A 26,667-nucleotide genomic window follows, 5' to 3' on the forward strand; every position below is an offset into this window, starting at 1 on the left:
TGACTAAGGAAAAAACAGAAAAGTTCCCGCAAAGAGGGACTTGGCCGCGTCTTCTAAGTGGTTGAGGGTGGGGACCCCGCGGAGACCCGAAAGCCAAGGACCGTGGGGGGAACGGAATCCCGAGAGTTGGCGCTGGAAAACAGACCGAGGCTGGGCGAAGACCGAGCGGGGGCCCAAGTCAGGGGAAACGGGACGGGGACTGTCAGAGGCGGCGCAGGGGCTAAAATGCTTGCAGGAGAGGAAGGGGCAGATGTGCTTCCAGCTCAGCCTCTGCAAGTCCCTCGAGCCCCAGATGGGTACACTGAGGCCCATGGCGGCGCGGGGCCTGCGGGAACTTGGGCCGGAGAACAAAGCGCGAGCCGGGCCGGGGGGCTCACCTTGTTGCAGAAGACCTCGGGCTGCTGGTTGGGGGCGGGCACGGCCTGGGTGGCGGCGGCTGACAAGAAGCGGAGGCCCAGGCGGGGCCCGAAGCGGGCGGCAGCACGCAACATGGCAGCAGGATAGCGGGCTGCGAGCGGACGGAGGGCAGGGCTAGGGGGGGCTCGGGGCCACAGAGCCGACCCCGCTCCCCGCCCCGCGCGACCGCCAATGGGAAGGCGGGGGCGGGCCGGGGGCGGGGCCGCGTCTTCCCATCCTTGGGCTGGGGCGCGCAGCTGAAGCAGGCGAAGCGGGTGGCGCTAGGTATCCCCTGCCCTTGGCTGCCTCCCGGCTCGCGCGGCGCCTCCGCACCCGCCACCGCCCTCCACGTGTGCGGGAAGACCCGGCCCCGCGAACGCAGCTCGCCTTGGTTGAGCCCCCAATGTGTGCCTTTGACCCCAATGTGAACAGGCCCGAGCCAGGGCGACCCTGACCTCCCTGGCTGATGCTCCAGGGGAAGAGACCGGCGGTAAATCCAAAAGCGAGATCATTTCGGAGATGAAGGAGATGAACGAGGTGACATGGATGGGGCAGAGGGCACTGCTTTTGTAAGTAGCATGGTTAGGAAATGACAATGAGACCTGAATGATGAGAGGGAACAGCAAGGGCAAAGGCCAGGAGATGGGACATGGCACGTGTTAGAGAAATGGAAAGAATGAATGCAGCCCAGTTAACAAGGGGAGAGAGAGGGGGACAGGCGACCAGGGCCAGGGCAGGGAGGGTCTTGGAACGCAATCTCGGCCCACTGCCAGCTCTGTCTCCCGGGTTCACGCCATTCTCCTGCCTCAGCCTCCCAAGTATACTGCTGGGACTACAGGCGCCTGCCACCACGCCCGGCTAATTTTTTGTATTTTTAGTAGAGACGGGGTTTCACCATGTTAGCCAGGATGGTCTCGATCTCCTGACCTCGTGATCCGCCCACCTCGGCCTCCCAAAGTGGTGGGATTACAGGCATGAGCCACCGCGCCCGGCCATGAATTTGCTTCTTAACTCTTCTCAGGTGGATCTAAGGATTTTGCCAACTCTTTTTTTCTAGGGACATGCTGGGGTTGGGCACTGGGTATGCAGGAAGGAACAGAGGACACTGGCTGGGAAGGGAGGTGGGATACCCAGTCAAATGTGTGTATTTCAGCCAGATAAATATCAGCAAAAGCCGGAGGAGTGGGTGAGAGGAGCTCAGCTGTGCCAGGAGAAGTGACAGGAGCTGAGCTGTGCCAGAAGAGATATGTTTGGACAGCAGAGAATTGCAGAAAAGGTGCACATCTAGGCAACAAGCGTCCAGGGAGCTGTTTGTGGCTGGAGCCCCTGGAGCTGAGGCCAGAGAGTTTGGCTAAAGCAAAATGTGGATTCCAGGGCCAAAGAAGGCCTGCAGAGTGTGTGAATTTTGTTTTGCTTTGCTTTTAAGGGCTAATACGATGCCAAAGGGATATTACAGCTAATTACTGTCTGCAAGAGAGACGCCCCAGAATTCCAGTGGAAATGCAATGAAGTCCCTGCTCATGTTGCTTCCAACAGGTGGACTCCTGGAATTCTCCTCCAGCTGGGAACTCAGGGACCCAGGCTCCTTTCTTTGCGGGACTCTGATTTGAATACCAGATTCCACCAAAGTCGTGCTGGGGCTCAGCACCATTCCACACAAACCAGAGGAAGAAAAGGCATGGAGGGTGGCCCAGGGGAGGTTTCCGTGGGCTGAGCCTGCTTGCCTGGCTGGATTTCAATCACACAACTTTGCCTCCATGCAAGAGTCTGGGAAATGAGTGGCCCTGTGTGCCAGGAAGAAGGGAAATAGGTTTGGAGATCAGCTGCAGAGATAATCTGATAAGCAAGACTCCCTTCCTTCTCTGAATGCAGCCATGAAGGCCCCAAATTCCCCTTCCCAACAGCACTTTTTTTTTTTTTTTTTTTTTTTTTGAGATGGAGTTTCACTCTTGTTGCCCAGGCTGGCACCATCTGGGCTCACTACAACCTCTACCTCCCAGGTTCTAGCGATTCTCCTGTCTCAGCCTCCCAAGTAGCTGGGATTACAGGTGCATGCCACCACACTTGGTTAATTTTTTTATTTTTAGTAGAGATGGGGTTTCATCATATTGGTCAGGCTGGTCTCGAACTCCTGACCTCAGGTGATCCGCCCACCTCAGCCTCCCAAAGTTCTGGGATTACAGGTGTGAGCCACTGCACCAGGTACTTTTTTTCCCTTAATACTGTGTGTGGAGATCGCTTTGTCACAGCACATAAGGAACATGTCCCCATTCTCTTCGACAGTTTCATGGTATTCCTCTGGATACATGAAGTAGTTTTATTTCATGAATTTCCTACGATGGACATTTAGGTTGTTTCCAATCTTTTGCCACTACAAACAATGCCACAATATATGTTCTTGATTTGCTTAAGAAATTAATAGAAATGAGGCTGGCACGGTGACACATGCCTGTAATCCTAGCACTCTGGGAGGCTGAGGTGGGTGGATCACTGGAGATCAGGAGTTCAAGACCAGCCTGGCCAACATGGTGAAACCCCGTCTCTACTAAAAATACAAAAAAAAAAAAAAAAAAGAAAAAATATTAGCCAGGAGTGGTGGCAATGCCTGTAATCCCAGCTACTCCAGAAGGTAAGGCAGGAGATTGCTTGAATCTGGGATACAGAGGTTGCAGTGAGCCAAAAGCCGAAATTGTGCCACTGCACTCTAGCCTGGGTGATAGAGACTATGTCTCAAAAAAAAAAAAAAAAAAAAAGAAGAAGAAAAAAGAAATTAGTAGAAATGGAACAAAGAATATTTACAATTTAAATACAGATAGGACTATATTACCCTCCAAAGAAGTTTGGTTAATTTATGCCCCACTCCCTGTCATGTCTGAGTTTCCTTACACCCTCACCAGTAGAAGTTTCAGGATTTTTGTTTAGCTTTGCTAATCTGAGAGACAAAAAAGTAGCATTTCGCTACCACATTAATTTGCTTCTCTTTTACAAGTGAGCTTGAGCATTTTTGCCTAGATGAAGTCATGCATGTTTCCTCTGCTATGAACTAGCTGCTCATGTTTCTGGCTCACTTTTCTATTGGATTGTTGGTCTTTCTGAAATGGATTTGTAGGTACTTTATATGTATTATATGTAGGTACTTATATGTATATGCAATTAACATTTTGTCTATCATATATGGCACAAATACATCCTGCCAGTCATCTCTTTACTAGTAAGTGCTGTAAGTAGTTATTTCTGAACTACAGTATATTCTGTGTCATTGATCTCTCTATTCATGTGCCAGTATGACACTGTTTTCTTTTTTTTTTTTTTTTGAGACGGAGTCTCGCTCTGTGGCCCAGGCTGGAGTGCAGTGGCCGATCTCAGCTCACTGCAAGCTCCGCCTCCCGGGTTTACGCCATTCTCCTGCCTCAGCCTCCCGAGTAGCTGGGACTACAGGCTCCCGCCACCTCGCCCGGCTAGTTTTTTGTATTTTTTAGTAGAGACGGGGTTTCACGGTTTCACCGTGTTAGCCAGGATGGTCTCGATCTCCTGACCTCGTGATCCACCCGTTTCGGCCTCCCAAAGTGCTGGGATTACAGGCTTGAGCCACCGCGCCCGGCCCGACACTGTTTTCATCACTGTAGCTTTCTCTTTTTTGTTTTTTTCCCCAAGACCAGGGTCTCACTGTCACCCAGGCTGGCGTGAAGTGGTGCAATCACAACTCGCTGCAGCCTTGACCTCCCAGGTTCAATTGATCCTCCCATCTCAGCCTCCTGAGTAGCTGTGACTACAGGTGCATGCCACCATGCCTGACAGGGTTTTGCTGCATCCCCACCCAAATCTCATCTAGAATTTCTAACTCTCACAATTCCCACGTGTTGTGGGAAGAACCTGGTGGGAGGTGATTGAATTACGGGGGTGGGTCTTTCCTGCACTGTTCTTTTGATAGTGAATGAGTCTCACGAGATCTGATGGTTTTAAAAACGGGAGTTTCCCTGCACAAGCTCTTTTTCTGCCTGCTGCCATTCGTGTAAAACGTGACTTGCTCCTCCTTGCATTCTGCCATGATTGTGAGGCCTCCCCAGTTATGTGGAACTGTAAGTCCATTAAACTCCTTTTGTCTTTTTTTTTTTTTTTTTTTGTGAGACAGAGTCTCACTCTGTCACCCAGGCTGGAGTGCAGTGGTACAATCTCTGCTCACTGCAACCTCTGCCTCCCAGATTCAAGCGATTCTCCTGTCTCAGCCTCCCAAGTGGCTAGTATTAAAGACATGCCACCACGCCTGGCTAATTTTTGTATTTTTAGTAGAGATGGGATTTCACCATGTTGGCCAGGCTAGTTTTGAACTCCTGACCTCAGGTGATCCATCTGCCTTGGCCTCCCAAAGTGCTGGGATCACAGCACCTGGCCTAAACCTCTTCTGTAAATTGCCCCGTCTCCAGTATTTCTTTATCAGCAGCATGAAAACGGACTAAGGCACCAGCTAATTTTTTTTTTTTTTTTTTTGGTAGAAATAGGGTCTCTTTATGTTGCCCATGCTGGTCTTGAACTGCTGGGCTCAAGCAGTCGGCCCACCTTGGCCTCCCAAAATGCTGAGACTACAGGCATGTGTCACCACGCCCGGCCGCCTCCTGTTTTAATAGCTTGTACTAATATTTCTCTTAACCAAGATCTTTCAGCCTAGAAATGAAGAGGTTGCACATGTGCCTTCAAGGGATTCCTCTGAGAACTGCGTGGAAACTCAGTTGTAGAGGGGAGGCAGGCCACAGCCAGAGAGATGAGGAGGGCCCAGTTGGCAGAGAGAGCATGAAGGTGGAATTGACAGGTAGCTGTGTGGAGATGAGGGCGAGAGAGGAGTGGAGGGGGTGCCGAGGTTCCTACCATGTGCTCTTCCCCAGGATGGGGGAGCCAGGAGCAGCAGTAAACTTGGTTGTGGGGAGGGGAAGGAGAAAATGAGCTGACTTATCCACAGTCACATACATCGATACCGTGTGGGCAACGTGCTTATTCGTCCCTCCTGGTGTGTGTGGTGTGTGTCTCAGTGCAGGACACGCTGGTCCACAGGTTCATTTATTCTGGTTTGTCTGCGGTCTGTGGTGCTCACCATAACCTTAATCAGCAGCTCTCTCATCCCTGGTGCCCTACTGTTGATGCACCTCTTCCACCCACGTCCTGCCCTCTCTCCTTATGGAAATCTTCCCTATCAAGATCCAGCCCAAGTCCCATCTTCTGGGAAGTATTTTGTGACCATAGTAGCCTTCCTTAGGTGCTTTTTTTTTTTTTTTTTTTAATTTTGAGACAGCGTCTCTCTCTGTTGCCCAGGCTGCAGTGCAGTGGTACCATCTCAGTTCACTGCAACCTCCACCTCCTGGGTTCAAGCAATTCTCCTGCCTCAGCCTCCCAAGCAGCTGGGATTACAGGCATGCACCACCACGCCTGGTTAATGTTTGTATTTTTAGTAGAGACAGGGTTTCACCATGTTAGCCAGGCTGGTCTCAAACTCCTGGCCTCAAGTGATCCACCCGCGTCAGCCTCCCAAAATGCTGGTATTACAGGCATGAGCCACCCCATCCGGCCTCAGCTGCTTTCATGCTGTCCTCAACAAAATACTGCAGACAAAGATCACCTGGATGTGCTGAAACTCTAATATAATTATGGCTCCTTGTGGCTCAGTCTCTCCAAAGCATGAACTAAAACTTAACTCTCAACCAAGATTTTGCCCTGACAGAGCGCTTTCCTCTCTTCCACGTTTCTTTCCATCTGTTTCCTGGTTCTTCATCGCCCCATGTCTGTGGGCTCACTGGCAGGAATGGGGCCGGCAGAAGCACAGGCATTCTCTCAGTGCTGAGACCTTCTGTGGAAACACCTCAAGCCACTTAACTTCCTCTAAGATATTCAAATTCTTAGCTTTCAACTACTCGAAACCTTTCATTGTTAGGGCACAACTGATGTGTTTTCAGGCTTAAAAAAACCCTAGTTCCACTTGCTCTCTAACAAAGATGGTGACTGAGGTCTCCTTCAGGGTCACTGACTGGTGAGATTCTAGATGTTTGGTTGTTTAGTCCCCATTCTGGGACACTGACTCAGTCTATGGAAGCTCTTTGTTGTTGTTGTTGCAAACAATGATGTTAGGTGGGGAATTCAAAGCTCCATTTTAACAGGAAGACATCTGGCTGGGCGCAGTGGCTCACGCAGTGGCCAACACTTTGGGAGGCAAGGTGGGCGGATCATCTGAAGTTGGGAGTTCTAGACCAGCCTGACCAACATGAAGAAACCCCGTCTCTACTAAAAATACAAAATTAGCCAGGTGTAGTGGTGCATGCCTGCAATCCCAGCTACTTGGGAGGCTGAAGAAGGAGAATCGCTTGAACCCGAGAGATGGAGGTTGCGGTGAGCCAAGATAACACCACTGCACTCCAGCCTGGGCAACAAGAGCAAAACTCTGTCTCAAAAACAAAACAAAACAAAACAAAACAAAACACAGTAAGACATCTGCCCTCACAGGTAGGAGGAAAAATGTGGTCAGCCCCGAGCCCCAGCTCTGCCCTCTTTGTTTGCATATGTTCTCTCTCTCTCTCTCTCTCTCTCTCTCTCTCTCTCTCTCTCTCTCGGACACACAGCTGGCTCGACACCCCACATGCAGCCAAGGGCACAGGGCAGACACCCCCTGGTGGAGCCTGACCCCCTAAGAGGCAGTCGGGGGGTGCATCCCGGAAATTATTCTGGAAGTATCAGAAGCTCATGCGCTTCTTGAGGGCACAGCATGCTCTCCTTGGTGACGTGAGCCTCATCATCTTCCTCCTTTCCTAGGCAAGGAGGCCAGTACCTCTCAGGAGGTGATCTTAACAATCTATGCCATGGAGTAGAAAGAGCTCCAGGATCTTCTGAATTTAGGTTTGAATTCACTGACAAGCTGTGTGATCTTAGGCAAGTTGTGCAACTCCTTTGAACCCCTGTCTCCTCATCTCTAGCAGGGGCAGAATAAAAGGATCTGCCAATTGTTAGAGAGTTCAAAATAACCAGCCGGGCACAGTGGCTCATGCCTGTAATCCCAGCACTTTAGGAGGCTGAGGCGGGTCAATCATCTGAGGTCAGGAGTTCAAGACCAGCCTGGCCAACGTGGTGAAACCATCGCAACTGAAATTACAAAAATTAGCCGGGCGTGGTGGTGCACGCCTGTACTCCCAGCTACTCAGGAAGCTGAGACAGAAAATCACTTGAACTCGGGAGGCAGAGGCTGCAGTGAGCTGAGATCATACTACTGCACTCCAGCCTACATGACAGAGTGAGACTCTGTCTCAAAATAATAATAATATACAGATAGTTCTTGGCATCTGGTATGTACTAAATACCCAGTAGCTCTTATGATTCCAGCCAGGTGGTGTCGCTCATTCTCCCTCCCCTGGGTATCAGGTTAGGGAAGTCAAGCCTTTCTTACCCTCGCTTCTCAAAGTGGGTCCCAAAACAAGGAGCACGCCCTGCAAGTGCATTAGGAAAGCAGGCCCACCACACCACACTCTGCATTTTTTTTTTTTTTTTTTTTTTTTTTGAGACGGAGTCTCGCTGTATCTCCCAGGCTGGAGTGCAGTGGCGTGATTTCGGCTCACTGCAAGCTCCGCCTCCCGGGTTCACGCCATTCTCCCGCCTCAGCCTCCCAAGTAGCTGAGACTACAGGTGCCCACCACCACGCCCGGCTAGTTTTCTGTATTTTTAGTAGAGACGGGGTTTCACCATGTTAGCCAGGATAGTCTCGCTCTCCTGACCTCGTGATCCACCCGCCTCGGCCTCCCAAAGTGCTGGGATTACAGGCTTGAGCCACCGCGCCCGGCCCACACTCTGCATTTTAACCTGATCTCAGTGGCATTCCTTTGCTAGTTAAGTGTGAGAAGCATGGCATCTTAGCTGGTCCAGGCTAGTCCTCAGCCCATATGAGGCCCCACATGCTTGCACCCCAGTGTGAGCATAGCCGAGACCTCCTCTTTAGCGGGTCCTGCTCCTAACTCCAGCCACACAGGAACAGCTGGTGTGTGCTGTGGCTTATGGTAAGCCACGCATCATCCCATTTAATCCTCAGGTGATTCTGGGAGGCAAGGACTGGTCTATTCATTTTTCAAATGAGAAATCTGGCCAGGTGTGGTATAATTCCAGCACTTTGGGAGGCTAAGGTAGGAGGATTGCTTGAGCTCAGGAGTTTGAGACCAGCCTGACCAACATGGTGAGACCTCTGTCTCTAAAAAAAATTTAAATAAATAAATAAAACAAGAGATCTAAGTCTTTAAGATGAAGGAACATTTCCCAAGGTTGCCCAGCTACTCTGTCACAGAGCCAGGATTTAAACCCATTTGAGGCCGGGCGCAGTGGCTCAAGCCTGTAATCCCAGCACTTTGGGAGGCCGAGACGGGCGGATCACGAGGTCAGGAGATCGAGACCATCCTGGCTAACACGGTGAAACCCCGTCTCTACTAAAAAATACAAAAAATTAGCCAGGCGAGGTGGCAGGCGCCTGTAGTCCCAGCTACTCGGGAGGCTGAGGCAGGAGAATGGCATAAACCCAGGAGGCGGAGCTTGCAGTGAGCTGAGATCCGGCCACTGCACTCCAGCTTGGGCGACAGAGCGAGACTCCGTCTCAAAAAAAAAATAATAATAAAATAAAAATAAATAAAAATAAACCCATTTGAATTTGGGCCACTTGAATCCAGAGCCACAGTCCTGACAAAAATTCTCTCCTTGACCACACTCTTGCCAGCCTCCCTCTGAGCTCCCATCTCCACTACACCTCAAACTTGGCCTAGAAAAACTGCAGACTTTCAACACAAATGCTTAAGTCCACATCCCCATACTCTCATGAAAAGACTTAACAGTTACATGGTGTCCAACAGCTCAAGACCACATCCCTGGGATGCCCATACCTCCCTGAGAAAGCCCAAAGCTGCTGAAAGAAGTTACTGTTTGTTCCAGCAACATTAGAAGATGAACCCTGTCCCTGAGCCTCCGAGGGAGGGCAGGAGCCTAACCCTAAGAGCCAGTTAGCAAACCCAGACGGGTGTCACGCCAACCACGCTCCTTCCTGCTCTCCATAGTTCCCCTTCCTGACTCTTGAGCCCCCCTCCCAAACACCACCCCTCCCATCACCTACGCACAAATCCAAGTGGAGCTCAGTTCCCACTGGGCCCTGCTCCCTATGGCAATGACTTATGACTGATTAAAACCTGTCCCTGCTGGGTGCAGTGGCTCATGCCTGTAATCCCAGCACTTTGGGAGGTTGAGGCAGGCAGATCACTTAAGTTTGGAGTTCAGTATAAGCCTGGTCAACATGGCAAAATCCTATCTCTACTAAAAATACAAAAATTAGCCAAGCATAGTGGCGCATGCTTGTAATCCCAGCTACTTGGAAGGCTGAGGCAGGAGAATTGCTTAAACCTAGGAAGTGGAGGTTGCAGTGAGCCAAGATGGCACCGATGCACATCAGCCTGGACAACAGAGTGAGATTCTGTTTCAGAAAAATAAATAAAAACCTGTTCCTACCACTTTAGTGTCCACCTTCACCTCTGACAGCTCTTCACCATTGTGTCATCTGTCTAACGCTGATAGGATAGAAAATCCCCTGGGCCATTTCTCCATTCAGTCAACTTGATTAAAAGAAACCCTGTCCCAGGTTACTTGCAGATGTGGGCCCAGGCCACTGGAGTCTGGGACTCACCTGTCCCAACGCACATCCATTTTGGTAAAATGGACGAAGGGGAGAAATCTGCACCCATGTCACAGCAGGGAAGGCAGCAGAAATACCAACCAGAGCGGTCTCTGAGTGACAGCTCTGGCACACCCAAGGCATTCCTGGGGAACTCTGAAGCCCTGGGTGGTGACAGACAACCCCAGGGGACTTACAATGGGGACATGCAGCAGAGATCGCTGGAGCCTGTTCTTTCGGTGTCACTCCCAGCTGCCGTCTTGAAGGGGACCTGCCCAGACAAGTTGCCTGGAATTGTCTCTTTGCAGCCTCTGTAGGATTGTTGTGGAATGATCTGACAGTATCTGAAATCAGGCCCTGGCGAGCACAGGTCTTGGCATCCAGATGCCATCTGGCCTCCCAAAGTGTTGACATTATGTGTGTGACCCGCAGCACCCAGCCTGCCCTTTCTTCTTGTCAGGCAGGTTTGGCTGAGACACCTCTTCTGGAGAGAGTCCTCCCCTCAGCCTCCAGCCCCAGCAGTGCTTGCCCCATCACGTGCCCAGGCCTCCGAGGCACTAACCACCATCCCCTACTTGAGATGCAAACCCCAAAGGCCAGCAGTTGGCCTGATTTGTTTACTTGCACATTCCCCCAAGGCTTGGACTCGTGCTGGGCCCAGAGCTGGGGCTCCCTCAACAGTGGTGGGCAGAATCATCTAGCAAAGGTGGAGGGCCTGCAGGGACCTGCCTGTCTGCAGGCAGCATTCCCAGGGTCCCCAGGGCCTCCAGCCCTCAAGGCAGAGGATCTGAGGGAGATGTGGGGGTGCCCACAGCCTGACTCCCATTTTCCTCTCTGCAGCTGTGTTACTGAACAGGCAAGGTTAACCTCAGAGGCCATGAAAAACATTCTTAGGCCCACGAGACAGGCCAGGCCATGACCACTTCCTTTTTTTGAAGAAAACCCCTCCTCCTGGAGCCTAAGGGAGCACTCAGCTGCTGTGCTCCTGCCACACTGGTCAGGAGGCCAGTGTGGCAGGCGTTGTGACAGGCATTTGTTTGGGGTTTAACTTCCTTGAGTAACAAGCAGTTTCTCAAGTGTGGTGAAGGGGGACCTGCCTCCCCACACCCCCACGCACACGGGTCTGAGGAGCCATTCACGGGCCCCTCGTGGTGCCGATAGTGTAGGGGCGCGGTCCTGGCTGGCCATTCTCAGGGAAGGTGGTTCCCACAGGGTCATCTCAGCAATATGGCAGCCAGGGGGATGGTCCCTGCCCGTCTGGTCTAACCTGTGACAGGTTTTGGCTACACCACCACGAGTTATAAGACCAGTAGGCTGGGTCCTCACTGCCCCTGGCTCATCTTTGCATATCGCCGGGTTTCTCAAGGAGCTCAGACCACAAGTGAGTAAGCGTTTCCACTTTCCTCAGAGAAGAGAGATTGCACTCCAAAGTGTAATGGCGAAAGCGCCACCACCTCCTGTTCCACCAGATATGATTCTGACTATGGAGCAGGTGGAGGCTGCAGGGGCCTCACATGCCAGCTCCTGGGTGAAGTGTATTTGAGTACAGGGCCCTGGGCTACATAGTGAGGGAAGGCAGCCAACTCGGGAGTTATCGGACCCGTGGCCTCTGCGCTCCCAGCATGTATGAGACTGAGATGACAGCTTGGACCTCAAGGAAACACAGGCGGGAGGAGGCACGAAGGGAACCTCTCCACTCGATTCTCTTTGTATGACACAGAAAGTCCACAAAGCCTCTGAGATGTGTTTTCTTATTCTTTTGTGATCCCAAAACCCCTTTCCAAAACAACATTTAAATGAGTGTTCTGTGCTGTGTGTTCAAATGGAGATAATCAGATGCCAGTGGCTTTACAATGTGGGTTGCATTCCATTTTCCCAGGCACTCAGGCCCTGGGTCTCCAGGCCGCTGCCCATCGTGGCCACCCCTCTGCTCACCAGGGAGGCCAGACAGGAACCCTGCAGCTGCCAGAGCAAGCATGTCCCACAGCCTTCGGGAGGCCTCCCAAAATGTGTCCAGATCCCCACAGGCAGAGAGAGGGACTGAGAGGCTGAAGTGAAGTGACCGTGCCTGCCCAGCCCGGGACTGAGAGCCTGAAGACCAGCTTTCCAGACTCTGTCCTGGAACCCCCTTGGCCCTCAGCAAATCCCCTCCTCCTGGCCTGAAACAGACTTTAGGCTTCTTGCAGAGATGTCTTCTGTGGAGAACCAGAAAGCTTGAGTGCACCCTGACTGTCCTGGGACAGAGCTGCTGAGCAGGGTGCAGGAGCCACACACACTGGATCTTTCAAGGCACGTCAGTGACAGATCTGAGCATGGCTGGTCCAGCCAGGACACTGGGCTCCTGCAGCCCCAAGCCTCTAAATGCGGTGCTTCAGCTCTAGCTTGGCCACCGTGGCCCGGTGCACCTCGTCAGGGCCGTCGGCAAAGCGCAGGGCTCGGGCCCAGGTGAAGAACTGAGCCAGTGGGTAGTCGCTGCTCAGGCCCGCCGCTCCGAAGGCCTGGCAGACACAGGGTGGAGGGAGGCGGCCCTGGGTGAGCCCTTGTCTCTGAGGGCCCCAGGAATGATAGCCTGCTTTTGATGGGCCATAACAACCATCTTCCCAGACTTCCCCCGTGGCACCTATGTGATACAATCACTAATATTCCATAGGGCTTCCGTGGGGCCACACCTGCCATCCCACAGCCTCCAGACTCCCCAGGTCCACTCTGCAGGTGCCTTCTGCCCCATGTTGGGGCCGGGGGTTAGGATCTGAGGCGGCGGCCTCCCTGCATGGTAAAGAGCTTGGGCTCCGGGCTTATGAAAACCCAGGTTCATGTGAATTTGAGGTCAGCTACTTGCAAGCTCAGTGACCTGGACAAGTCACTTTACTTTTCTGTGCTTGTTTCCTCACATTAAAAATGGGGGTAGGATGGCACCCCGCACCTTGCTGGGTCATTCTGAAGAGGAAAAGGAAAGTCGCATGCATGGTGAGTGGGTGACACAGGGTGTCTGCCAGGGTCTACGGGAGGCTGGGCGGCTGAAGACAGGGGAGTTTGGCATCTGGTATTGATGGTTCAAATAAGCCAACTGTCTAGTCTGTGCTCACCTGAATCGCACGATCAATCACTCGGGAGGCCATGGATGGGGCGACCATTTTAATCATGGCTATATCCAAGGCTGCAGCCTGTAAGGAAGAGGAGATGTGATTATAAAAGACCCAAGGGCAGCCCGGGTGGCAGAGTGAGACCCCCCGCCCCCCATCTCCACTAAAAATACAAAAACTAGCTGGGCATGGTGGCATATGCTTGTAGTCCCAGCTACTCAGGAGGCTGAGGTGAGAGGACTGTCTGAGTCTGGGAAGTCGAGGCTACAGTAAGCCAAAACTGCAACCCTGCACTCAAGCCTGGACAACAGAGTAAGACCTCATCTCAAAAACAAACAACAGGCCAGGTGCAGTGGTTCAGGCCTGTAATTCCAGCACTTTGGGAGGCCGAGGCAGGCAGATCACCTGAGGTCAGGAGTTCGAGACCAACCTGGCCAACATATAGTGAAATCCAGTCTCTACTAAAAAATACAAAAATTAGCTGGGTGTGGTAGTGCACGCCTGTAGTCCCAGCTACTTGGGAAACTGAGGCAGGAGAGCTGCTTGAACCCGGGAGGCGGAGGTTGCAGTGAGCCGAGATCATGCCACTCTACTCCAGCCTAGGCGACAAAGCGAGCCTCCATCTCTCAAAAACAAAACAAAAAACCAAACAACAAAAAAGACCCGAGGGCAGAAAGCTTGGAATAATGATCAGATTCCCAGGAGGAAGTCAAACACCAGGATCCACAACAGAGGCCCCAAGGTCTCGCTGATGTGAGCTGGGTGAGGCTGCCCCTGCCTGGTATATGGCTAGACAGCACCCAGGGATGAAGGGCGCCATGTTAGCAACTACTATCTTATGTTGCAAGATGTGAAGCAAGTGCTGGGAGAATGTGGCTGTCTTCCCAGATGACGGGGAACACAGCCAGCACACACTGAAGGGACAAGGGGGAGGGGCCTGTGCTTTGCTCAGGGTCATGGCCAGCTCTGCCTCCAAGCAGCAGTGGACCAAGGCCAGTCAGGGCTCTGGGAAACCGAGCTACAGTGATCTGCCCTGGGGCAGGGTGTTCAAGGGGGACACCCAGCAGCCTCTACCATATCTATCTAGCACGCCAGTGTCAAAGAACCAGGAACTGTGAACCTGGGTTGGTCCCTGACGGCTGAGGATCTTGGGTGGGGGTGGAGGCTGCCCCACAGAAGGCTGGACAAAGCACGGTCAACATGGCATTGTACTTGGTCATCACAGGCACTTAGAAAGAGCCTTAGTTAGCCTGGGTAACATGGTGAGACCCGGTCTCTACAAAACATAAAGAGGCTGGGCGCGGTGGCTCAAGCCTGTAATCTCAGCACTTTGGGAGGCCGAGACGGGCGGATCACGAGGTCAGGAGATCGAGACCATCCTGGCTAACACGGTGAAACCCCATCTCTACTACAAAATACAAAAAAACTAGCCGGGCGAGATGGCGGGCACCTGTAATCCCAGCTACTCGGGAGGCTGAGGCAGGAGAATGGCGTGAACCCGGGAGGCGGAGCTTGCAGTGAGCTGAGATCCGGCCACTGCACTCCAGCCTGGGCGACAGAGCGAGACTCCGTCTCAAAAAAAAAAAAAAAAAAAAAAGAATTAGCTGGGCATGGAGGTGTGCGCCTGGAGTCCCAGCTACTTAGAAAGCTGAGGCTTCAGTGAGCCATGATGTACCACTGCATTCCAGCCTGGCTACAGAGTGAGGCCCTGTCTCAAAAAATAAATAAATAAAAGGTTAAAAAGCGCCTTAGTTAATGACTAATGTCACACTTGAAAATAAGCTTCTATTTTGCTAATTCGATATTCAGATGAAGGCCAGTAGAGGGTCCCTTTTCCCTGACTTACTGTTAGGTTGTCCAACACCTCCACCAATGGCCCTGGGAGTCCAGGGCCACCCAGGCAGGGGTGCTGTGGCCCCATCAAACCCACTGCCTTGGACTAAGCAGCTCACCAGGTCAGTAAAACACAAAGGCCAGTCCTCTCTTCTTGTTCAATTTTTGAAAAACTGCCAAAACAGCTCCAAGTAGAGGTGAAATAGTTTCTAATGTCAAGAAGCCAGGCTCTCATGCTTTGCTGAATGAGAAGGAAGAATCTCTGCCTCTGGGAGGCCCCTTCATGCCCCTGCCCCTACCTTGTTTCCTGCCAGGTCCATGACGTGGGCAGCTCTCAGCACCAGCAGCCGCGCCTGCTCGATCTCCACGCGCGACTGCGCAATGTCCGCCAGCACTGTGCCCTGCTCCACCAGGGGCTTCCCAAAGGCCACGCGGGACTTCACCTGTCGACACAGGAGATGGGCTGAGGACACGCTGGGCTGGGGGTGGTCACAAGAGGTGGGGGCTGGTGGCCTGAAGAGTTGAGTGGAAGCAGACAGGACACAGCAGGGGAGGAGAGTGAAAGCAGGACCGTGCAGCTTCTCAGCCAAGGTGCCTGTGTGCAGCCATGGGCCATTTCCAGGGAGTAGGTCTGACACACAACCTTCATGTGCGCCACAGCCAGCCATAGCCCACAGGGTACCTGTAACAAATTGCTTCCAAGAACCCTTTATTCCAGCCATTGTACATCTGGGCAGGCCTGGCTACCAGACAGGAGCAGTTACAGATCTGAGCCAGCATCTGGTCCAAGGCTACTCCTGGAAATGAGGGAGTGACTGCAGGCACTGCACACGGCGCAGGCGAAGGGTGCCCTCTGCTGACCGCAGCACCCCTTCCCACCCTGCAGCTCCAGTGGAAGCAAGGTCTCCTCAGCCCCCTCTCTTGCTCCCGGCCTTCTGCTGTGGGCGGCTGTATCTGCAATGGGGATTTTAAATTCTGAAAGTCACAAGGCATCAGAAAAGGTTCTAAGTATTCCTTTTTTTTCCTGTTTTATTGATTATTTTTCCTTCTTTTTTAAATTTTTTTGGAGACAGGTTCTCACTTTGTTGCCCAGGCTGGAGTGCAGTGGCATGAATTTGGCTCACTGCAACCTCCACCTCCCCTGGCTCAAGCAATCTTCCTACCTCAGCCTCCTGAGCAGCTGGGACCATAGGCGTGAACCACCACATCCAACTAACTTTTCAATTTTTTGTAGAGACAGGATCTCACTACATTGCCGAGACTGGTCTCGAACTCCTAGACTCAGGCAATCCTCCTGCCTTGGTCTCCCCAAGTGTTGGGATTATAGGCATGAACCACCACACCCAGCCTAGTTTTTTTGTTTTTTAATTTTTTTACTAAAAGAATCTACACAAATAATTTATCTCATGGCAGAAAAACTACCCGTTTTCAGAACAAAAAAAGAGAGGACAGTAATTACGAACACTTAGAATCCCACCATCTAGTCACCTCTAGTTAGTATTTGGTGGATATTCTCCTCTATCCTTCTAGACTTTTTGTATATATACTTATTTTTTCCAAAAACAGGAGCCATACTCTACATATTGTTTTGTAGCCTTTTTGTTTGTTTGAGATGGAGTTTCGCTTTTGTTGCCCAGGCTGGAGTGCAGTGGTGCAATCTCAGCTCACTGCAACCTCCGCCTCCCAGGTTCAAGTGATTCTCCTGCCTCAGCCTCCCAAGTACCTTGGATTACAGGTGCCTGCCACTACACCCGGCTAATTTTTGTATTTTTAAAATAGAGACGGGATGTTTCACCATTTTGGCCTGGCTGGTCTCTAACTCCTGACCTCAGGTGATCTGCCTGCCTCGGCCTCTCAAAGTGTTGGGATCACAGGTGTGAGCCACTGCACCCGGCCAGCCTGCTTAAAACAATAACAACAAAAACAACAAAAAACAAAAACATTATTTTGCATCAAAGCTAACAGCTTGTTTCTTTTTTTTTTTTTCCCCCCAGACAGGGTGTTGCTCTGTTGCCCAGGCTGCAGTGCAGTGGCAGAGTCACAGGTCGCTGCAGCCTCGACCTCCCAGGCTCAGGAGATCCTCCCACCTCAGCTTCCTGAGTAGCTAGGACTATAAATGCGTGCCATCACACCTGGCTAATTTATTCATTTATTTATTTATTTTTGAGACAGAGTATTGCTCTTGTTGCCCAGGCTGGAGTGCAATGGTGTGATCTTGGCTCACCGCAACCTCCGCCTCCCAGGTTCAGGCAATTCTCCTGCCTCGGCCTCCCAAGTAGCTGGGATTACAGGCATGTGCCACCACGCCCAATTAATTATATATTTTTAGTAGAGACAGAGTTTCTCCATGTTGGTCAGGCTGGACTCGACCTCCTGACCTCAAGTGATCTGCCCACCTCAGCCTCCCAAAGTGCTGGAATTACAGGTGTGAGCCACCACGCCCAGCCCCACCTGGCTAATATTTTTAATTTTTTAATTTTAATTTTTTTTTTTAGACAGAGTCTTGCTTTGTCACCCCAGCTGGAGTGCAGTGGTGCGTTCTCAGCTCACTGCAACCTCCACCTCCTGGATTCAAGTGATCCTCCTGCCTCAGCCTCCCAAGTAGCTGGGATTACAGGCATGTGCCACCAGGCCCAGCTTTTTTTTTTTATTTTCAGTAGAGACGCAGTATCACCATGTTGGTGAGGCTGGTCTTGAACTCCTAATCTGAAGTGATCCGCCCGCCTCAGCCTCCCAAAGTGCTGAGATTACAGGCATTAGCCACTACGCCCGGCCTTATTTTTTATTTTTCATAGAGATGAGGTTTTGCCATATTGCCCAGCCTACTCTCAAATTCCTGGGCTCAAGCAGTCTGCCTGCCTCAGCCTCTCAGAGTGCTTGGAGTGAGTCACCACACCTGGTCACAGTCTTTTTTCAAAAAATTTAAATGTATATAGTGAACAATTTCTCCATGTTAAGGAATAGATTTCCACAGCATCATTTAAAGTCTCACTGTATGTCATCTCGTGGTTCATTTGTCCAACAGTCATTGTTATCCTTATAAGTTGTTCAGAATTTTGCTATCTGAATGAGCACTGTGGTGAACCTCCTAGTAGCAAATCTTTTGTAGATTCCTAATTACTCCAACCAAGTCCTCAGTGGAGGTGCCATGTTCATGCTATGTACTTTCTGGAGACTTCTGTCTGATTCATTCAGTCCAATTGTTCTGCCAGGTTGAATTTAATGCCACATGGGGCTGAAGCACCATACCTGAGTCCACAGACAGGAGCGTTTTACTTAGAAAGAAAAAATAACTGGTCAGTCTTAACTAAAAAGGGTGTAAATCACAGGTTTGCTCAGTAATCAAAAATGCAGACTGCCTCTGTTCTTTCAATAGCAGTTCTTGTGAGACACTGGTTTTAGTCTCATGGTATGCGTCACCTTTCTGAAATTGATAATCACCAATTTGAATTCTTGTCCTGGCAGCAGCTGTCTTTTAACCTAGGTTTCCAAACTTTGGGGGCGGTGGGGTCATGGCAGAATAGTTTTCTGGATATGCTGTGGAGGAGGGTGGTACAGGCCAGATGATGGAACCCTAAGGACAAAAACAAGCCACATGGGGTCTCCCTGGTGTCTGATTTATTTATTTGTTTGTTTATTTATTTTTAAAGAGACAGGGTCTCACTCTGTCACCCAGGCTGGAGTGCAGTTGTGTGATCACTGCTCACTGCAGCCCTAAACTCCTAGGTTCAAACGATCCTTCTGCCTCAGCCTCCCGAGTAGCTGGGACCTGTAGTCTGACACATGCCAGCTGACACATGCCATCATGCCTGGCACTTAAACTCTTTCTTTTTGGCCAGGCGCGGTGGCTCATGCCTGTAATCCCAGCACTTTGGGGGGCCGAGGTGGGCAGATCACAAGGTCAGGAGATCGAGACCATCCTGGCTAACACGGTGAGATCGAGACCATCCTGACTAACACGGTGAAACCCTGTCTCTACTAAAAATACAAAAAATTAGCCGGGTGTGGTGGCAGATGCCTGTAGTCCCAGCTACTCAGGAGACTGAGGCAGGAGAATGGTGTGAACCCAGGAGGCAGAGGTTGCAGTGAGCCAAGACTGCGCCACTGCACTCCAGCCTGGGTGACAGAGCGAGACTGCATCTCCAAAAAAAAAAAAAAACTTTTTTTTGCCGGGTGGCACGGTGGCTCATGCCTGTAATCCCAGCACTTTGGGAGGCCAAGGCAGGCAGATCATGAGGTCAAAAGATCGAGACCATACTGGCCAACACAGTGAAATCCCGTCTCTACTAAAAATACAAAAGTTAGCTGGGCGTGGTGGTGCACGCCTGTAGTCCCAGCTACTTGGAAGGCTGAGGCAGAATTGCTTCAACCTGGGAGGTGGAGGTTGCAATGAGCCAAGATCACCCCACTGCACTCCAGTCTGGTGAGCAAGACTCCATCTCAAAGAAAAAAATAAATATTTTTTTTTTTGTAGAGACTGAGTCTTTCTTTTTTGCTTAGGCTGGTCTCAAATGCTTGGCTTCAAGCAACCCTCCTACCTAGACCTCCCAAAGTACTGGGATTATAGCCATGAGCCACTGCACCCAGACTGATTTTTAATAATGTGCTAGCAGCATGACCTTTACACCTTGGAACCTTGCCCTCTGCTGCTATAGAGCCTGGCCTTTCCGGTCACTTCGACAGAGTGGGTTCTATCCTGCTCTGAGTCCAAACTGCAGCAAAGTAGGAGATGCAAAGCAAAGACAGGAATGCAACTTCTTGGCAAGGACATCACCTTGCTTCACCTGCTGGGACTGTACTCAGAAAACAGGTAGGAATTGAAGCCCGACAGCAAAGCAGAAGGTGGTGGTTCTGAGTCAGTGCTAGGCGCAGGAGGAAGCACTCACGCGGGCCTTCATGAGCGCCAGGGCCCTCTCTGAGAACCCGATCAGCCTCATGCAGTGATGGATCCTGCCGGGGCCCAGTCTGCCTTGGGCGATCTCAAAGCCTCGGCCAGGGCCCAGGACCATGTTCTCTTTGGGCACATGCACGTGCTCAAATCGGACTTCACCATGGCCACCTGAAAGACCCAAATGATCACTGTGAGCAGTTGCCATAGTCATTTCCCTTGGATGTGTTTCTTCCTCACCTTAGTCTGGGTTATCTGCTGGCAATGTCCCTGCCCTTTATTTAGCTTTCTTACTAGGACATGGTTAAAGGGAAAAGGATGGCAGGAAGGAGCCTGTTAAACACAGAAAATGAATCACTGATTTATAATGGCAAATGAATATTCTGTGATTCCTTTTATAAAAACGTAATGCCACCTTAAGCTGAAGCTCCTAGTGGTTTGTGATAATGTAGTGATCCTATGAAAACACTGAAAGGAAAAACGTGAACACTGTTAGCAGAGAACCAAACTGGGAGCGGACCAAACCAGGGCTATGACCTAGAGGTCAGCTGTACACACTGGGGCCTGGAAGAGTAGGTCTGGGGTCCACTTCCTGCCTCTGCCCTGTATGGCTTCCTGCGTCACAGACTCCTGCTTACCTTCTAAGCTTAGAAGAGGGAAAAAATGGCCGGGCGCGGTGGCTTAAGCCTGTAATCCCAGCACTTTGGGAGGCCGAGACGGGCGGATCACGAGGTCAAGAGATCGAGACCATCCTGGCTAACACGGTGAAACCCCGTCTCTACTAAAAAAAAAATACCAAAAACTAGCTGAACGAGGTGGCGGGCGCCTGTAGTCCCAGCTACTCGGGAGGCTGAGGCAGGAGAATGGCGTAAACCCGGAAGGCGGAGCTTGCAGTGAGCTGAGATCCGGCCACTGCGCTCCAGCCTGGGCCGCGACACAGTGAGACTCCGTCTCAAAAAAAAAAAAAAAAAGAAGAGGGGAAAAAATGCATAAATGCCTGTCTGAAATCTGCCTGCATGGTTGATATTCATGTATGGAAATGAAATGTAGGAGCATGTGACTCTCCAAATATCATACTGTCAGACGTGGGATGTGGCAAGTCCTGAACAAGAGCAGGGGCTCCCCAACGGCATTTCCTGGGGACCGGACCCACACCCAGGGGTGACACCGCCCCTGGACGTCTCACCTGGTGCATCCTCCAGTCCATACACTGTCAGAGGCCGGATGATTTTTATCCCTGGGGTATCCATGGGAACCAAGAGCACGGACTGCTGCCGGTGTCTTGGTGCATGTGGGTCTGTTTTTCCCATAAACACACAGAGTTGGCAACGAGGATCCAGGATGCCTGCCAGGAAAGGAGAGAGACAGACCTCATCATCTGACACCAGGGCCATCAAATCTCTACACACGTGGTCCTGGCCCAAGAAAGGCACAGCAAGGAAGCAGACAGATCAAATCTTTAAGGCTCCATGTAATCAGATGAGCATCTGCAGACTGATGACCAGAAATAAGAGCAAATTGGGTTTTGCTCTTATTTCAGTGAGGAATGAATCCAACATCATAAGAGCAAGTTTTTAAAAGCATCACATAGAGCAGAAAATGTAATTTAGAGATAAAAGGACGAAAACTGCTACTTGATTCCTGCCAGCTGGCTCGGCTCCCACAGGTGTGCACACATAATGGCTCTGGGCCTGGGCCTTGGAATCAGGTGAACCTTTGACTCTGGGTTCTCTACGTGCCAGCTAGGGGCTCATATCCCAGGCAAGGGACCTAAGTCTGAGTGTGGTTTCCTCCTCTGAAAAATGGGGATGCTCATTCTTAATGTCCAGGGAGGTATGGGCTCTGGGAGGTAAGCTCCATAGCTACTTGTGGGGGCCCTGTAGAAGTAACACTGGACACTCCCTAAGCGTCAGCATTGTCATTAACCCTTAGGATGTAACACATCTGATCAAGGAGCCAGGAAGCCACCAAGGAAGGGGAGCTGCCCAAGGCAGAATGAACAGCAGGAAGTGGAGAGATTCCTGGGGTCACATGCAGGGAGGCATTCGTCCATGTGTGGGCACCGGGAGACGTCCCTGCCCTGCAAAGCGCCGCCTCTGAGAACAGCGTGCTCCATGCAGTAACCCTCCTATTCTCCCAGCTGCCTCTGCTGGGGGCGCTAAGTGACAGAATCTCCTTTGTGTCAACTTGAAAAAGCAGAGGCTCCTCCCAGGCATTGAGAGGTGTGCCTATCAGTGCAGACTCCCTGATGTGCATTTGAAAAGTGCATTTTAGGCCAAATACCTGTGATCCACCATTTGTGACCATTTATGACATAGAAGCTGTCCTCCTCTCTGATGGAAGCCTCAATATTGGTGGCATCTGAAGAGGCAACCTGAGTGGGGAGCACATTCTAGTCAGAGCTGCCGGTAGACAGCCCGTGTTTCCTGCGGGGCTGACAACAACAGGGCCAGGCAAGTGGGTGGCAGCCCAGGCAAGGTACCTGGGGCTCGGTCATAGCAAAACAGGAGCGGGCTTTCCCCTCCAGTAGAGGCATCAGCCAGCGAGCCTTCTGCGCTTCGGTGCCATACCTCACCAGCAGCTCCATGTTGCCCGTGTCAGGCGCAGAGCAGTTACATATCTGAGAAGGAAAAGGAGCGTGACCACGACTGTCATGTCCTCTTCTAAAAAAAATAGGGTCAAGCTCTGTCACCCAGGCTGGAGTATTGTGGGACGATCATGGCTCACTGCAGCCTCGACTTCCTCAGCTGAAGCCATCCTCCCGCGCCTCAGCTTCCCAAGCAGCTGGGACTACAGGTGTGCACCATCACACCCGACTAATTTTTTATTTTTTTGTACATACAGGGTCTCACTATGTTGCACAGGCTGGTGTCGAACTCCTGGCCTCAAGTGATCCCCCACACTTTGGTCTCCAAAAGTACTGGGATTACAGGTGTGAGCGACCATGCCTGGCCTTCTCATGTCAATATTTCAAGCTTCAAGTTGGATGGGCATGGTGGCTCACGCCTGTAATCCCAGCACTTTGGGAGGCCGAGGTAGGTGGATCACCTGAGGTCAGGAGTTCGAGACCAGCCCGGCCAACATGGTAAAACCCTGTCTCTACTAAAAATACAAAAATTAGCCAGGTGTGGTGGCATGTGCCTGTAATCCCAGCTACTCGGGATGCTGAGGCAGGAGAATCACTTGAACCCGGGAGGCAGGGGTTGCAGTGAGCCAAGACTGCGTCACTGCACTCCAGCCTGGGTGACAGAGCGAGATTCCATCTCAAAAAAAAAAAAAAAGTTCAAGTTCATGCTGGTGCTTCTGAATCTGGTCTATCTGTTTAGGAGTGAGTTCTTTTGAAGATCAGGATGTTCCCACACACTGAGGAAAACTTTAAAGAAGGTACCTCGGGGGCATACAGGGACGTGCCCATGAGCTCACACAGATGTGCATATTCCACATTGGTCAGTCCTGCTCCGTATTTTTTCTCAGGATCAGCCTCCAAGGGTAGAAAAAGGTTCCAAAGTCCTTCCGCCTTGGCTTTCTCCTATCATGGGGAAAATAAGTCAGGAAACCATAGTGGAAGATTTCATTTTATTTTGAACCACGGAAAACAATGAAATGGATTGGAGGAAACAAGGCAGACAACCAAACATGCATGTGTGCCCAAAAAAATGAATGATATGAGGAGCTGGGTGTGGTGGCTGCACGTGCGGTCCCAGCTACACAGGAGGCTGAGGTGAGAGGATCACATGAGCCCAGGAGTTTGAGACTACAGTGAGCTATGATCACACCACTGTGCTCCACCCTGGGTGACTAAGCAAGACCCTGTCTCAAAAAAAAAAAAAAAGAAAAAAATAAAAAAGAGATGGTGGCTCATGCCTGTAATCCCAGCACTTTGGGAGGCCGAGGCGGGCAGATCACGAGGTCAGGAGTTTGAGACTAGCATGACCATCATGGTAAAATCCCATCTCTACTAAAAATACAAAAATTAGCTGGGCACGGTGGCATGTGCCTATAATCCCAGTTACTCGGGAGGCTGAGGCAGGAGAATCGCTTGAACCTGGGGGGGCGGAAAAGAAAACTAGATGATGATTGCATTATGCTCCTGAGGATCTCAAGTAATTTCAAAACTAACACAATCCAAGGTTCACCTGATAAGGAACAGCAGGTGTTTCTGTTTATCGGCTTAAGTGACAGCACTGGGAGACAACACAGAAACTCAGCTCACAGTGGATTTGGCCCTCTAGCTGTGACATTACCGGCTCTCTAGAGAGAGATGTATTAGCTGATACAGCACTGTTTCAAATTTATGTAATTCAAATATGCATGAGATAGGCCCAACCTGCCCTGGCTTTCTAAGGCCAAGCATTCTGCTGCCTGGGCTGTGCAGTCACACCTGAGCCATCTGCCTGTGACACAGGCACAGCAAAAGCAAGAGATGGAAACTGAGTCATGAAGAGCTAGCTGGCTCTTTCTGAGATGATGGAAGCAAAGATCATTCAACTCGGCCCTCCTGTATCTTCACTGCCTGGGATGGCTCAGGTGAGCCCGGTGGGGTTAGGGAGGGTGTGCCATGGTATTGGGGTCTTACCACCTCACCACGGCTGCTTTACCTTGAGGTCTTCGATCAGTGGGGAGGGGCTCCACCTGGCTGCTGAGGCCTGGTGACTCTGCAGCTCTGGCTCCGCAGGGTACACGTGCTGCTCCATGAAGCGCTTCAGCCGGTGATACAGCTCTCTGACAGGTGGAGAGAGGCTCTCTGGAGAGATAACCAGACCTCCCCTTGAGGCATGAGCTGGGGAAGCTTCTGGAACGGAGCTATAACTCCTGGTACCTATGGGGTACCACTGGGACTGGGACCTAGCCCACGTGTGGCAGGACCTTGTTAACGGATTTTTGAAGGGCATCTCTTTGAAAACCCGGAACCCTTCTTTGACTGCGAAATCCCATGCCAGGTTAGACACAAATTCGGTCAGCTTTCCAGTTTGTTCCGCATGCGCGGAGCTTGCTTGCCCTAAGCAGAATCAAAGAAAAACAGTGATTACTCCCACACAACCCATCACAGGGATGTTAACATGTGATGACATTGTCACTTCAACAGGTATTGTCATTTGCTGAGCCCTTGCTAAGTACCGAACACTAAGAGCCACTATAGCTCACTGAATCACCAAAGCAATACAACTGCTTTCACCTGCACTTTGCAGGCAAGAAAACTGAGTCTTAGAGAAGGAGGTGACTTGGACGAACTGGAAGTTAGGGGGCTGGGGGCCAGAGTCCAACTCAGGACTTCCTGCTCCCTGCTCTTGATCTCTGCTTTCCTAAAAGACTACATTTAATCAGTAACACCCCAGATCACCTCTGCCATTGCCAGTGGGCTATAAGAAGTCCTGCATCCTAGACCACCCTTGCTACAAAATTGATAACAGCAATGCCACAACTGACTAGAGGAAGAGCCAATTTCTAGACACAACTGTCTCTGGATGGAATCAACTCCAGCATCACTCAACTCACTATTTGGCTCGCACCGTCTCTTTCTTCTTTTAAAATGTGCATCAAGACTTTTTTTACAAACACATTTTTCTCCATTAAAAAAAATTAAGGTGGCCAGGTGCGGTGGCTCACGCCTGTAATCCCAGCACTTTGGAAGGCCAAGGTGGGTGGATTACTTGAGGTCAGGAGTTTGAGACCAGCCTGGCCAACATGGAGAAACCCTGTCTCTACTAAAAATACAAAAATTAGCCAGGCATGGTGGTGCATGCCTGTAATCTCAGCTACTCAGGAGGCTAAGGCAGGAGAATCACCTGAACCTGGGAGGCAGAGGTTGCAGTGAGCCGAGATCGTGCCATTGCACTCCAGCCTGGGTGACAGAGTGAGGCTCCCATCTCAAAAAAAAAAAAAAAAAATTAAGGTGTGGTGTACACACACCTCCTTAATGTAGAACTCTGCAAGTCTTAACAAACCCATAGTTGGGTAACTACCATTGCCATCAAGATACATAATATTTCGGCCAGGTGCAATGGCTCATGCCTGTAATCTCAGCACTTTGGAGGCTGAGGGCAGGCGGATCACCGGAGGTCAGGAGTTTGAGACCAGCCTGGGCAACATGGTGAAACCCTGTCTCTACTAAAAGTACAAAATTTAGCCACGTGTGGTGATGCACACCTGTAATCTTAGCTTCTGGGGAGGCTGAGGCAGGAGAATCGCTTGAACCTAGGAGGTGGAGGTTGCAGTAGGGTGAGATCATGCCATTGCACTCCAGCCTGGGTGACAAGAACAAAACTCTGTCTCAAAAAAATAAATATTTATTTTTAAATAAGAGATAGGGCCTTACTATGTTGCCCAAACTGATCTCGAACTCCTGGCCTCAAACAATCCTCCTGTCTCAGTCTACCAAACTGCTGGGATTGCAGGCATGAGCCACCATGCCCAGCTGAGACAGCCATTTGCATGCAGCTTTGGTGTTAAAGAGAGTTTAAACTATTCCTTACAGAGTTAGGAACAAATTCTTTGCTACCCTGCCGAGAATTAGCCCACTGGACCTCACTAGGTCTCTACTGAGGACCTTCCGGTATGAACCTAACCCAGGGAAGTCAGTGGGAAACCAGATAGCCCCCTCCTTGCAGACACACAGTGGGGGCTGACAAGTACAAGGGGCTGCATTTTCCCCTTATTCCTCGGACTGCACACAGCACATTGAAGGGGAAAGATACTTCCCTTATGTTCCCTATTATTCATAAGGATTTTCTTCTTCTAACAGAGTAAGAGGTGTATTCTTAATTTTCTTCTATTTAGTTGGCTCGCACTCTGAGACT

At 50.9% G+C, this 26,667-nt stretch overlaps 2 protein-coding genes and 1 long non-coding RNA gene across 8 annotated transcripts in view; 1 reads left to right on the forward strand and 2 right to left on the reverse strand.

Moving 5' to 3' along the window:
• The window catches only part of LOC112422914 (aldehyde dehydrogenase 2 family member), a 38,770-nt gene extending 38,235 nt beyond the window's left edge, over positions 1 to 535 (reverse strand). Inside the window, exon 1 of the mRNA XM_071071051.1 lies at positions 378 to 535. Within this exon, the coding sequence (XP_070927152.1) occupies positions 378 to 491 (114 nt within the window). The 5' untranslated portion in view covers positions 492 to 535. The remainder of the gene's footprint in view (positions 1 to 377) is intronic.
• A 104-nt stretch (positions 536 to 639) lies between these two features.
• On the forward strand, positions 640 to 3,604 carry LOC139356652 (uncharacterized). Its single transcript, XR_011608836.1, has 2 exons — positions 640 to 965; positions 1,823 to 3,604. It is a non-coding gene; the product is annotated as an uncharacterized lncRNA (long non-coding RNA).
• An 8,199-nt stretch (positions 3,605 to 11,803) lies between these two features.
• The window catches only part of LOC105493400 (acyl-CoA dehydrogenase family member 10), a 71,230-nt gene continuing 56,366 nt past the window's right edge, over positions 11,804 to 26,667 (reverse strand). For 4 of the 6 annotated variants that reach the window (XM_011761003.2, XM_024796447.2, XM_011761002.3 and 1 more), the window contains 9 exons: positions 24,469 to 24,869; positions 23,259 to 23,399; positions 22,353 to 22,490; positions 22,154 to 22,244; positions 21,057 to 21,215; positions 19,869 to 20,041; positions 15,282 to 15,425; positions 13,153 to 13,230; positions 11,804 to 12,564 (listed from right to left, as the gene is read on the reverse strand). In XM_011761003.2, the coding sequence (XP_011759305.2) occupies positions 12,424 to 12,564; positions 13,153 to 13,230; positions 15,282 to 15,425; positions 19,869 to 20,041; positions 21,057 to 21,215; positions 22,154 to 22,244; positions 22,353 to 22,490; positions 23,259 to 23,399; positions 24,469 to 24,869 (1,466 nt within the window). In that variant the 3' untranslated portion in view covers positions 11,804 to 12,423. Of the gene's footprint in view, positions 12,565 to 13,152; positions 13,231 to 15,281; positions 15,426 to 19,868; positions 20,042 to 21,056; positions 21,216 to 22,153; positions 22,245 to 22,352; positions 22,491 to 23,258; positions 23,400 to 24,468; positions 24,870 to 26,667 lie in introns of those variants that run through there. The other 2 variants (XM_024796446.2, XM_071071047.1) reach the window with 2 other exon arrangements.

Source organism: Macaca nemestrina, chromosome 10 (genome assembly GCF_043159975.1).
Source record: "Macaca nemestrina isolate mMacNem1 chromosome 10, mMacNem.hap1, whole genome shotgun sequence".
Taxonomy (NCBI): Eukaryota; Metazoa; Chordata; class Mammalia; order Primates; family Cercopithecidae; genus Macaca; species Macaca nemestrina.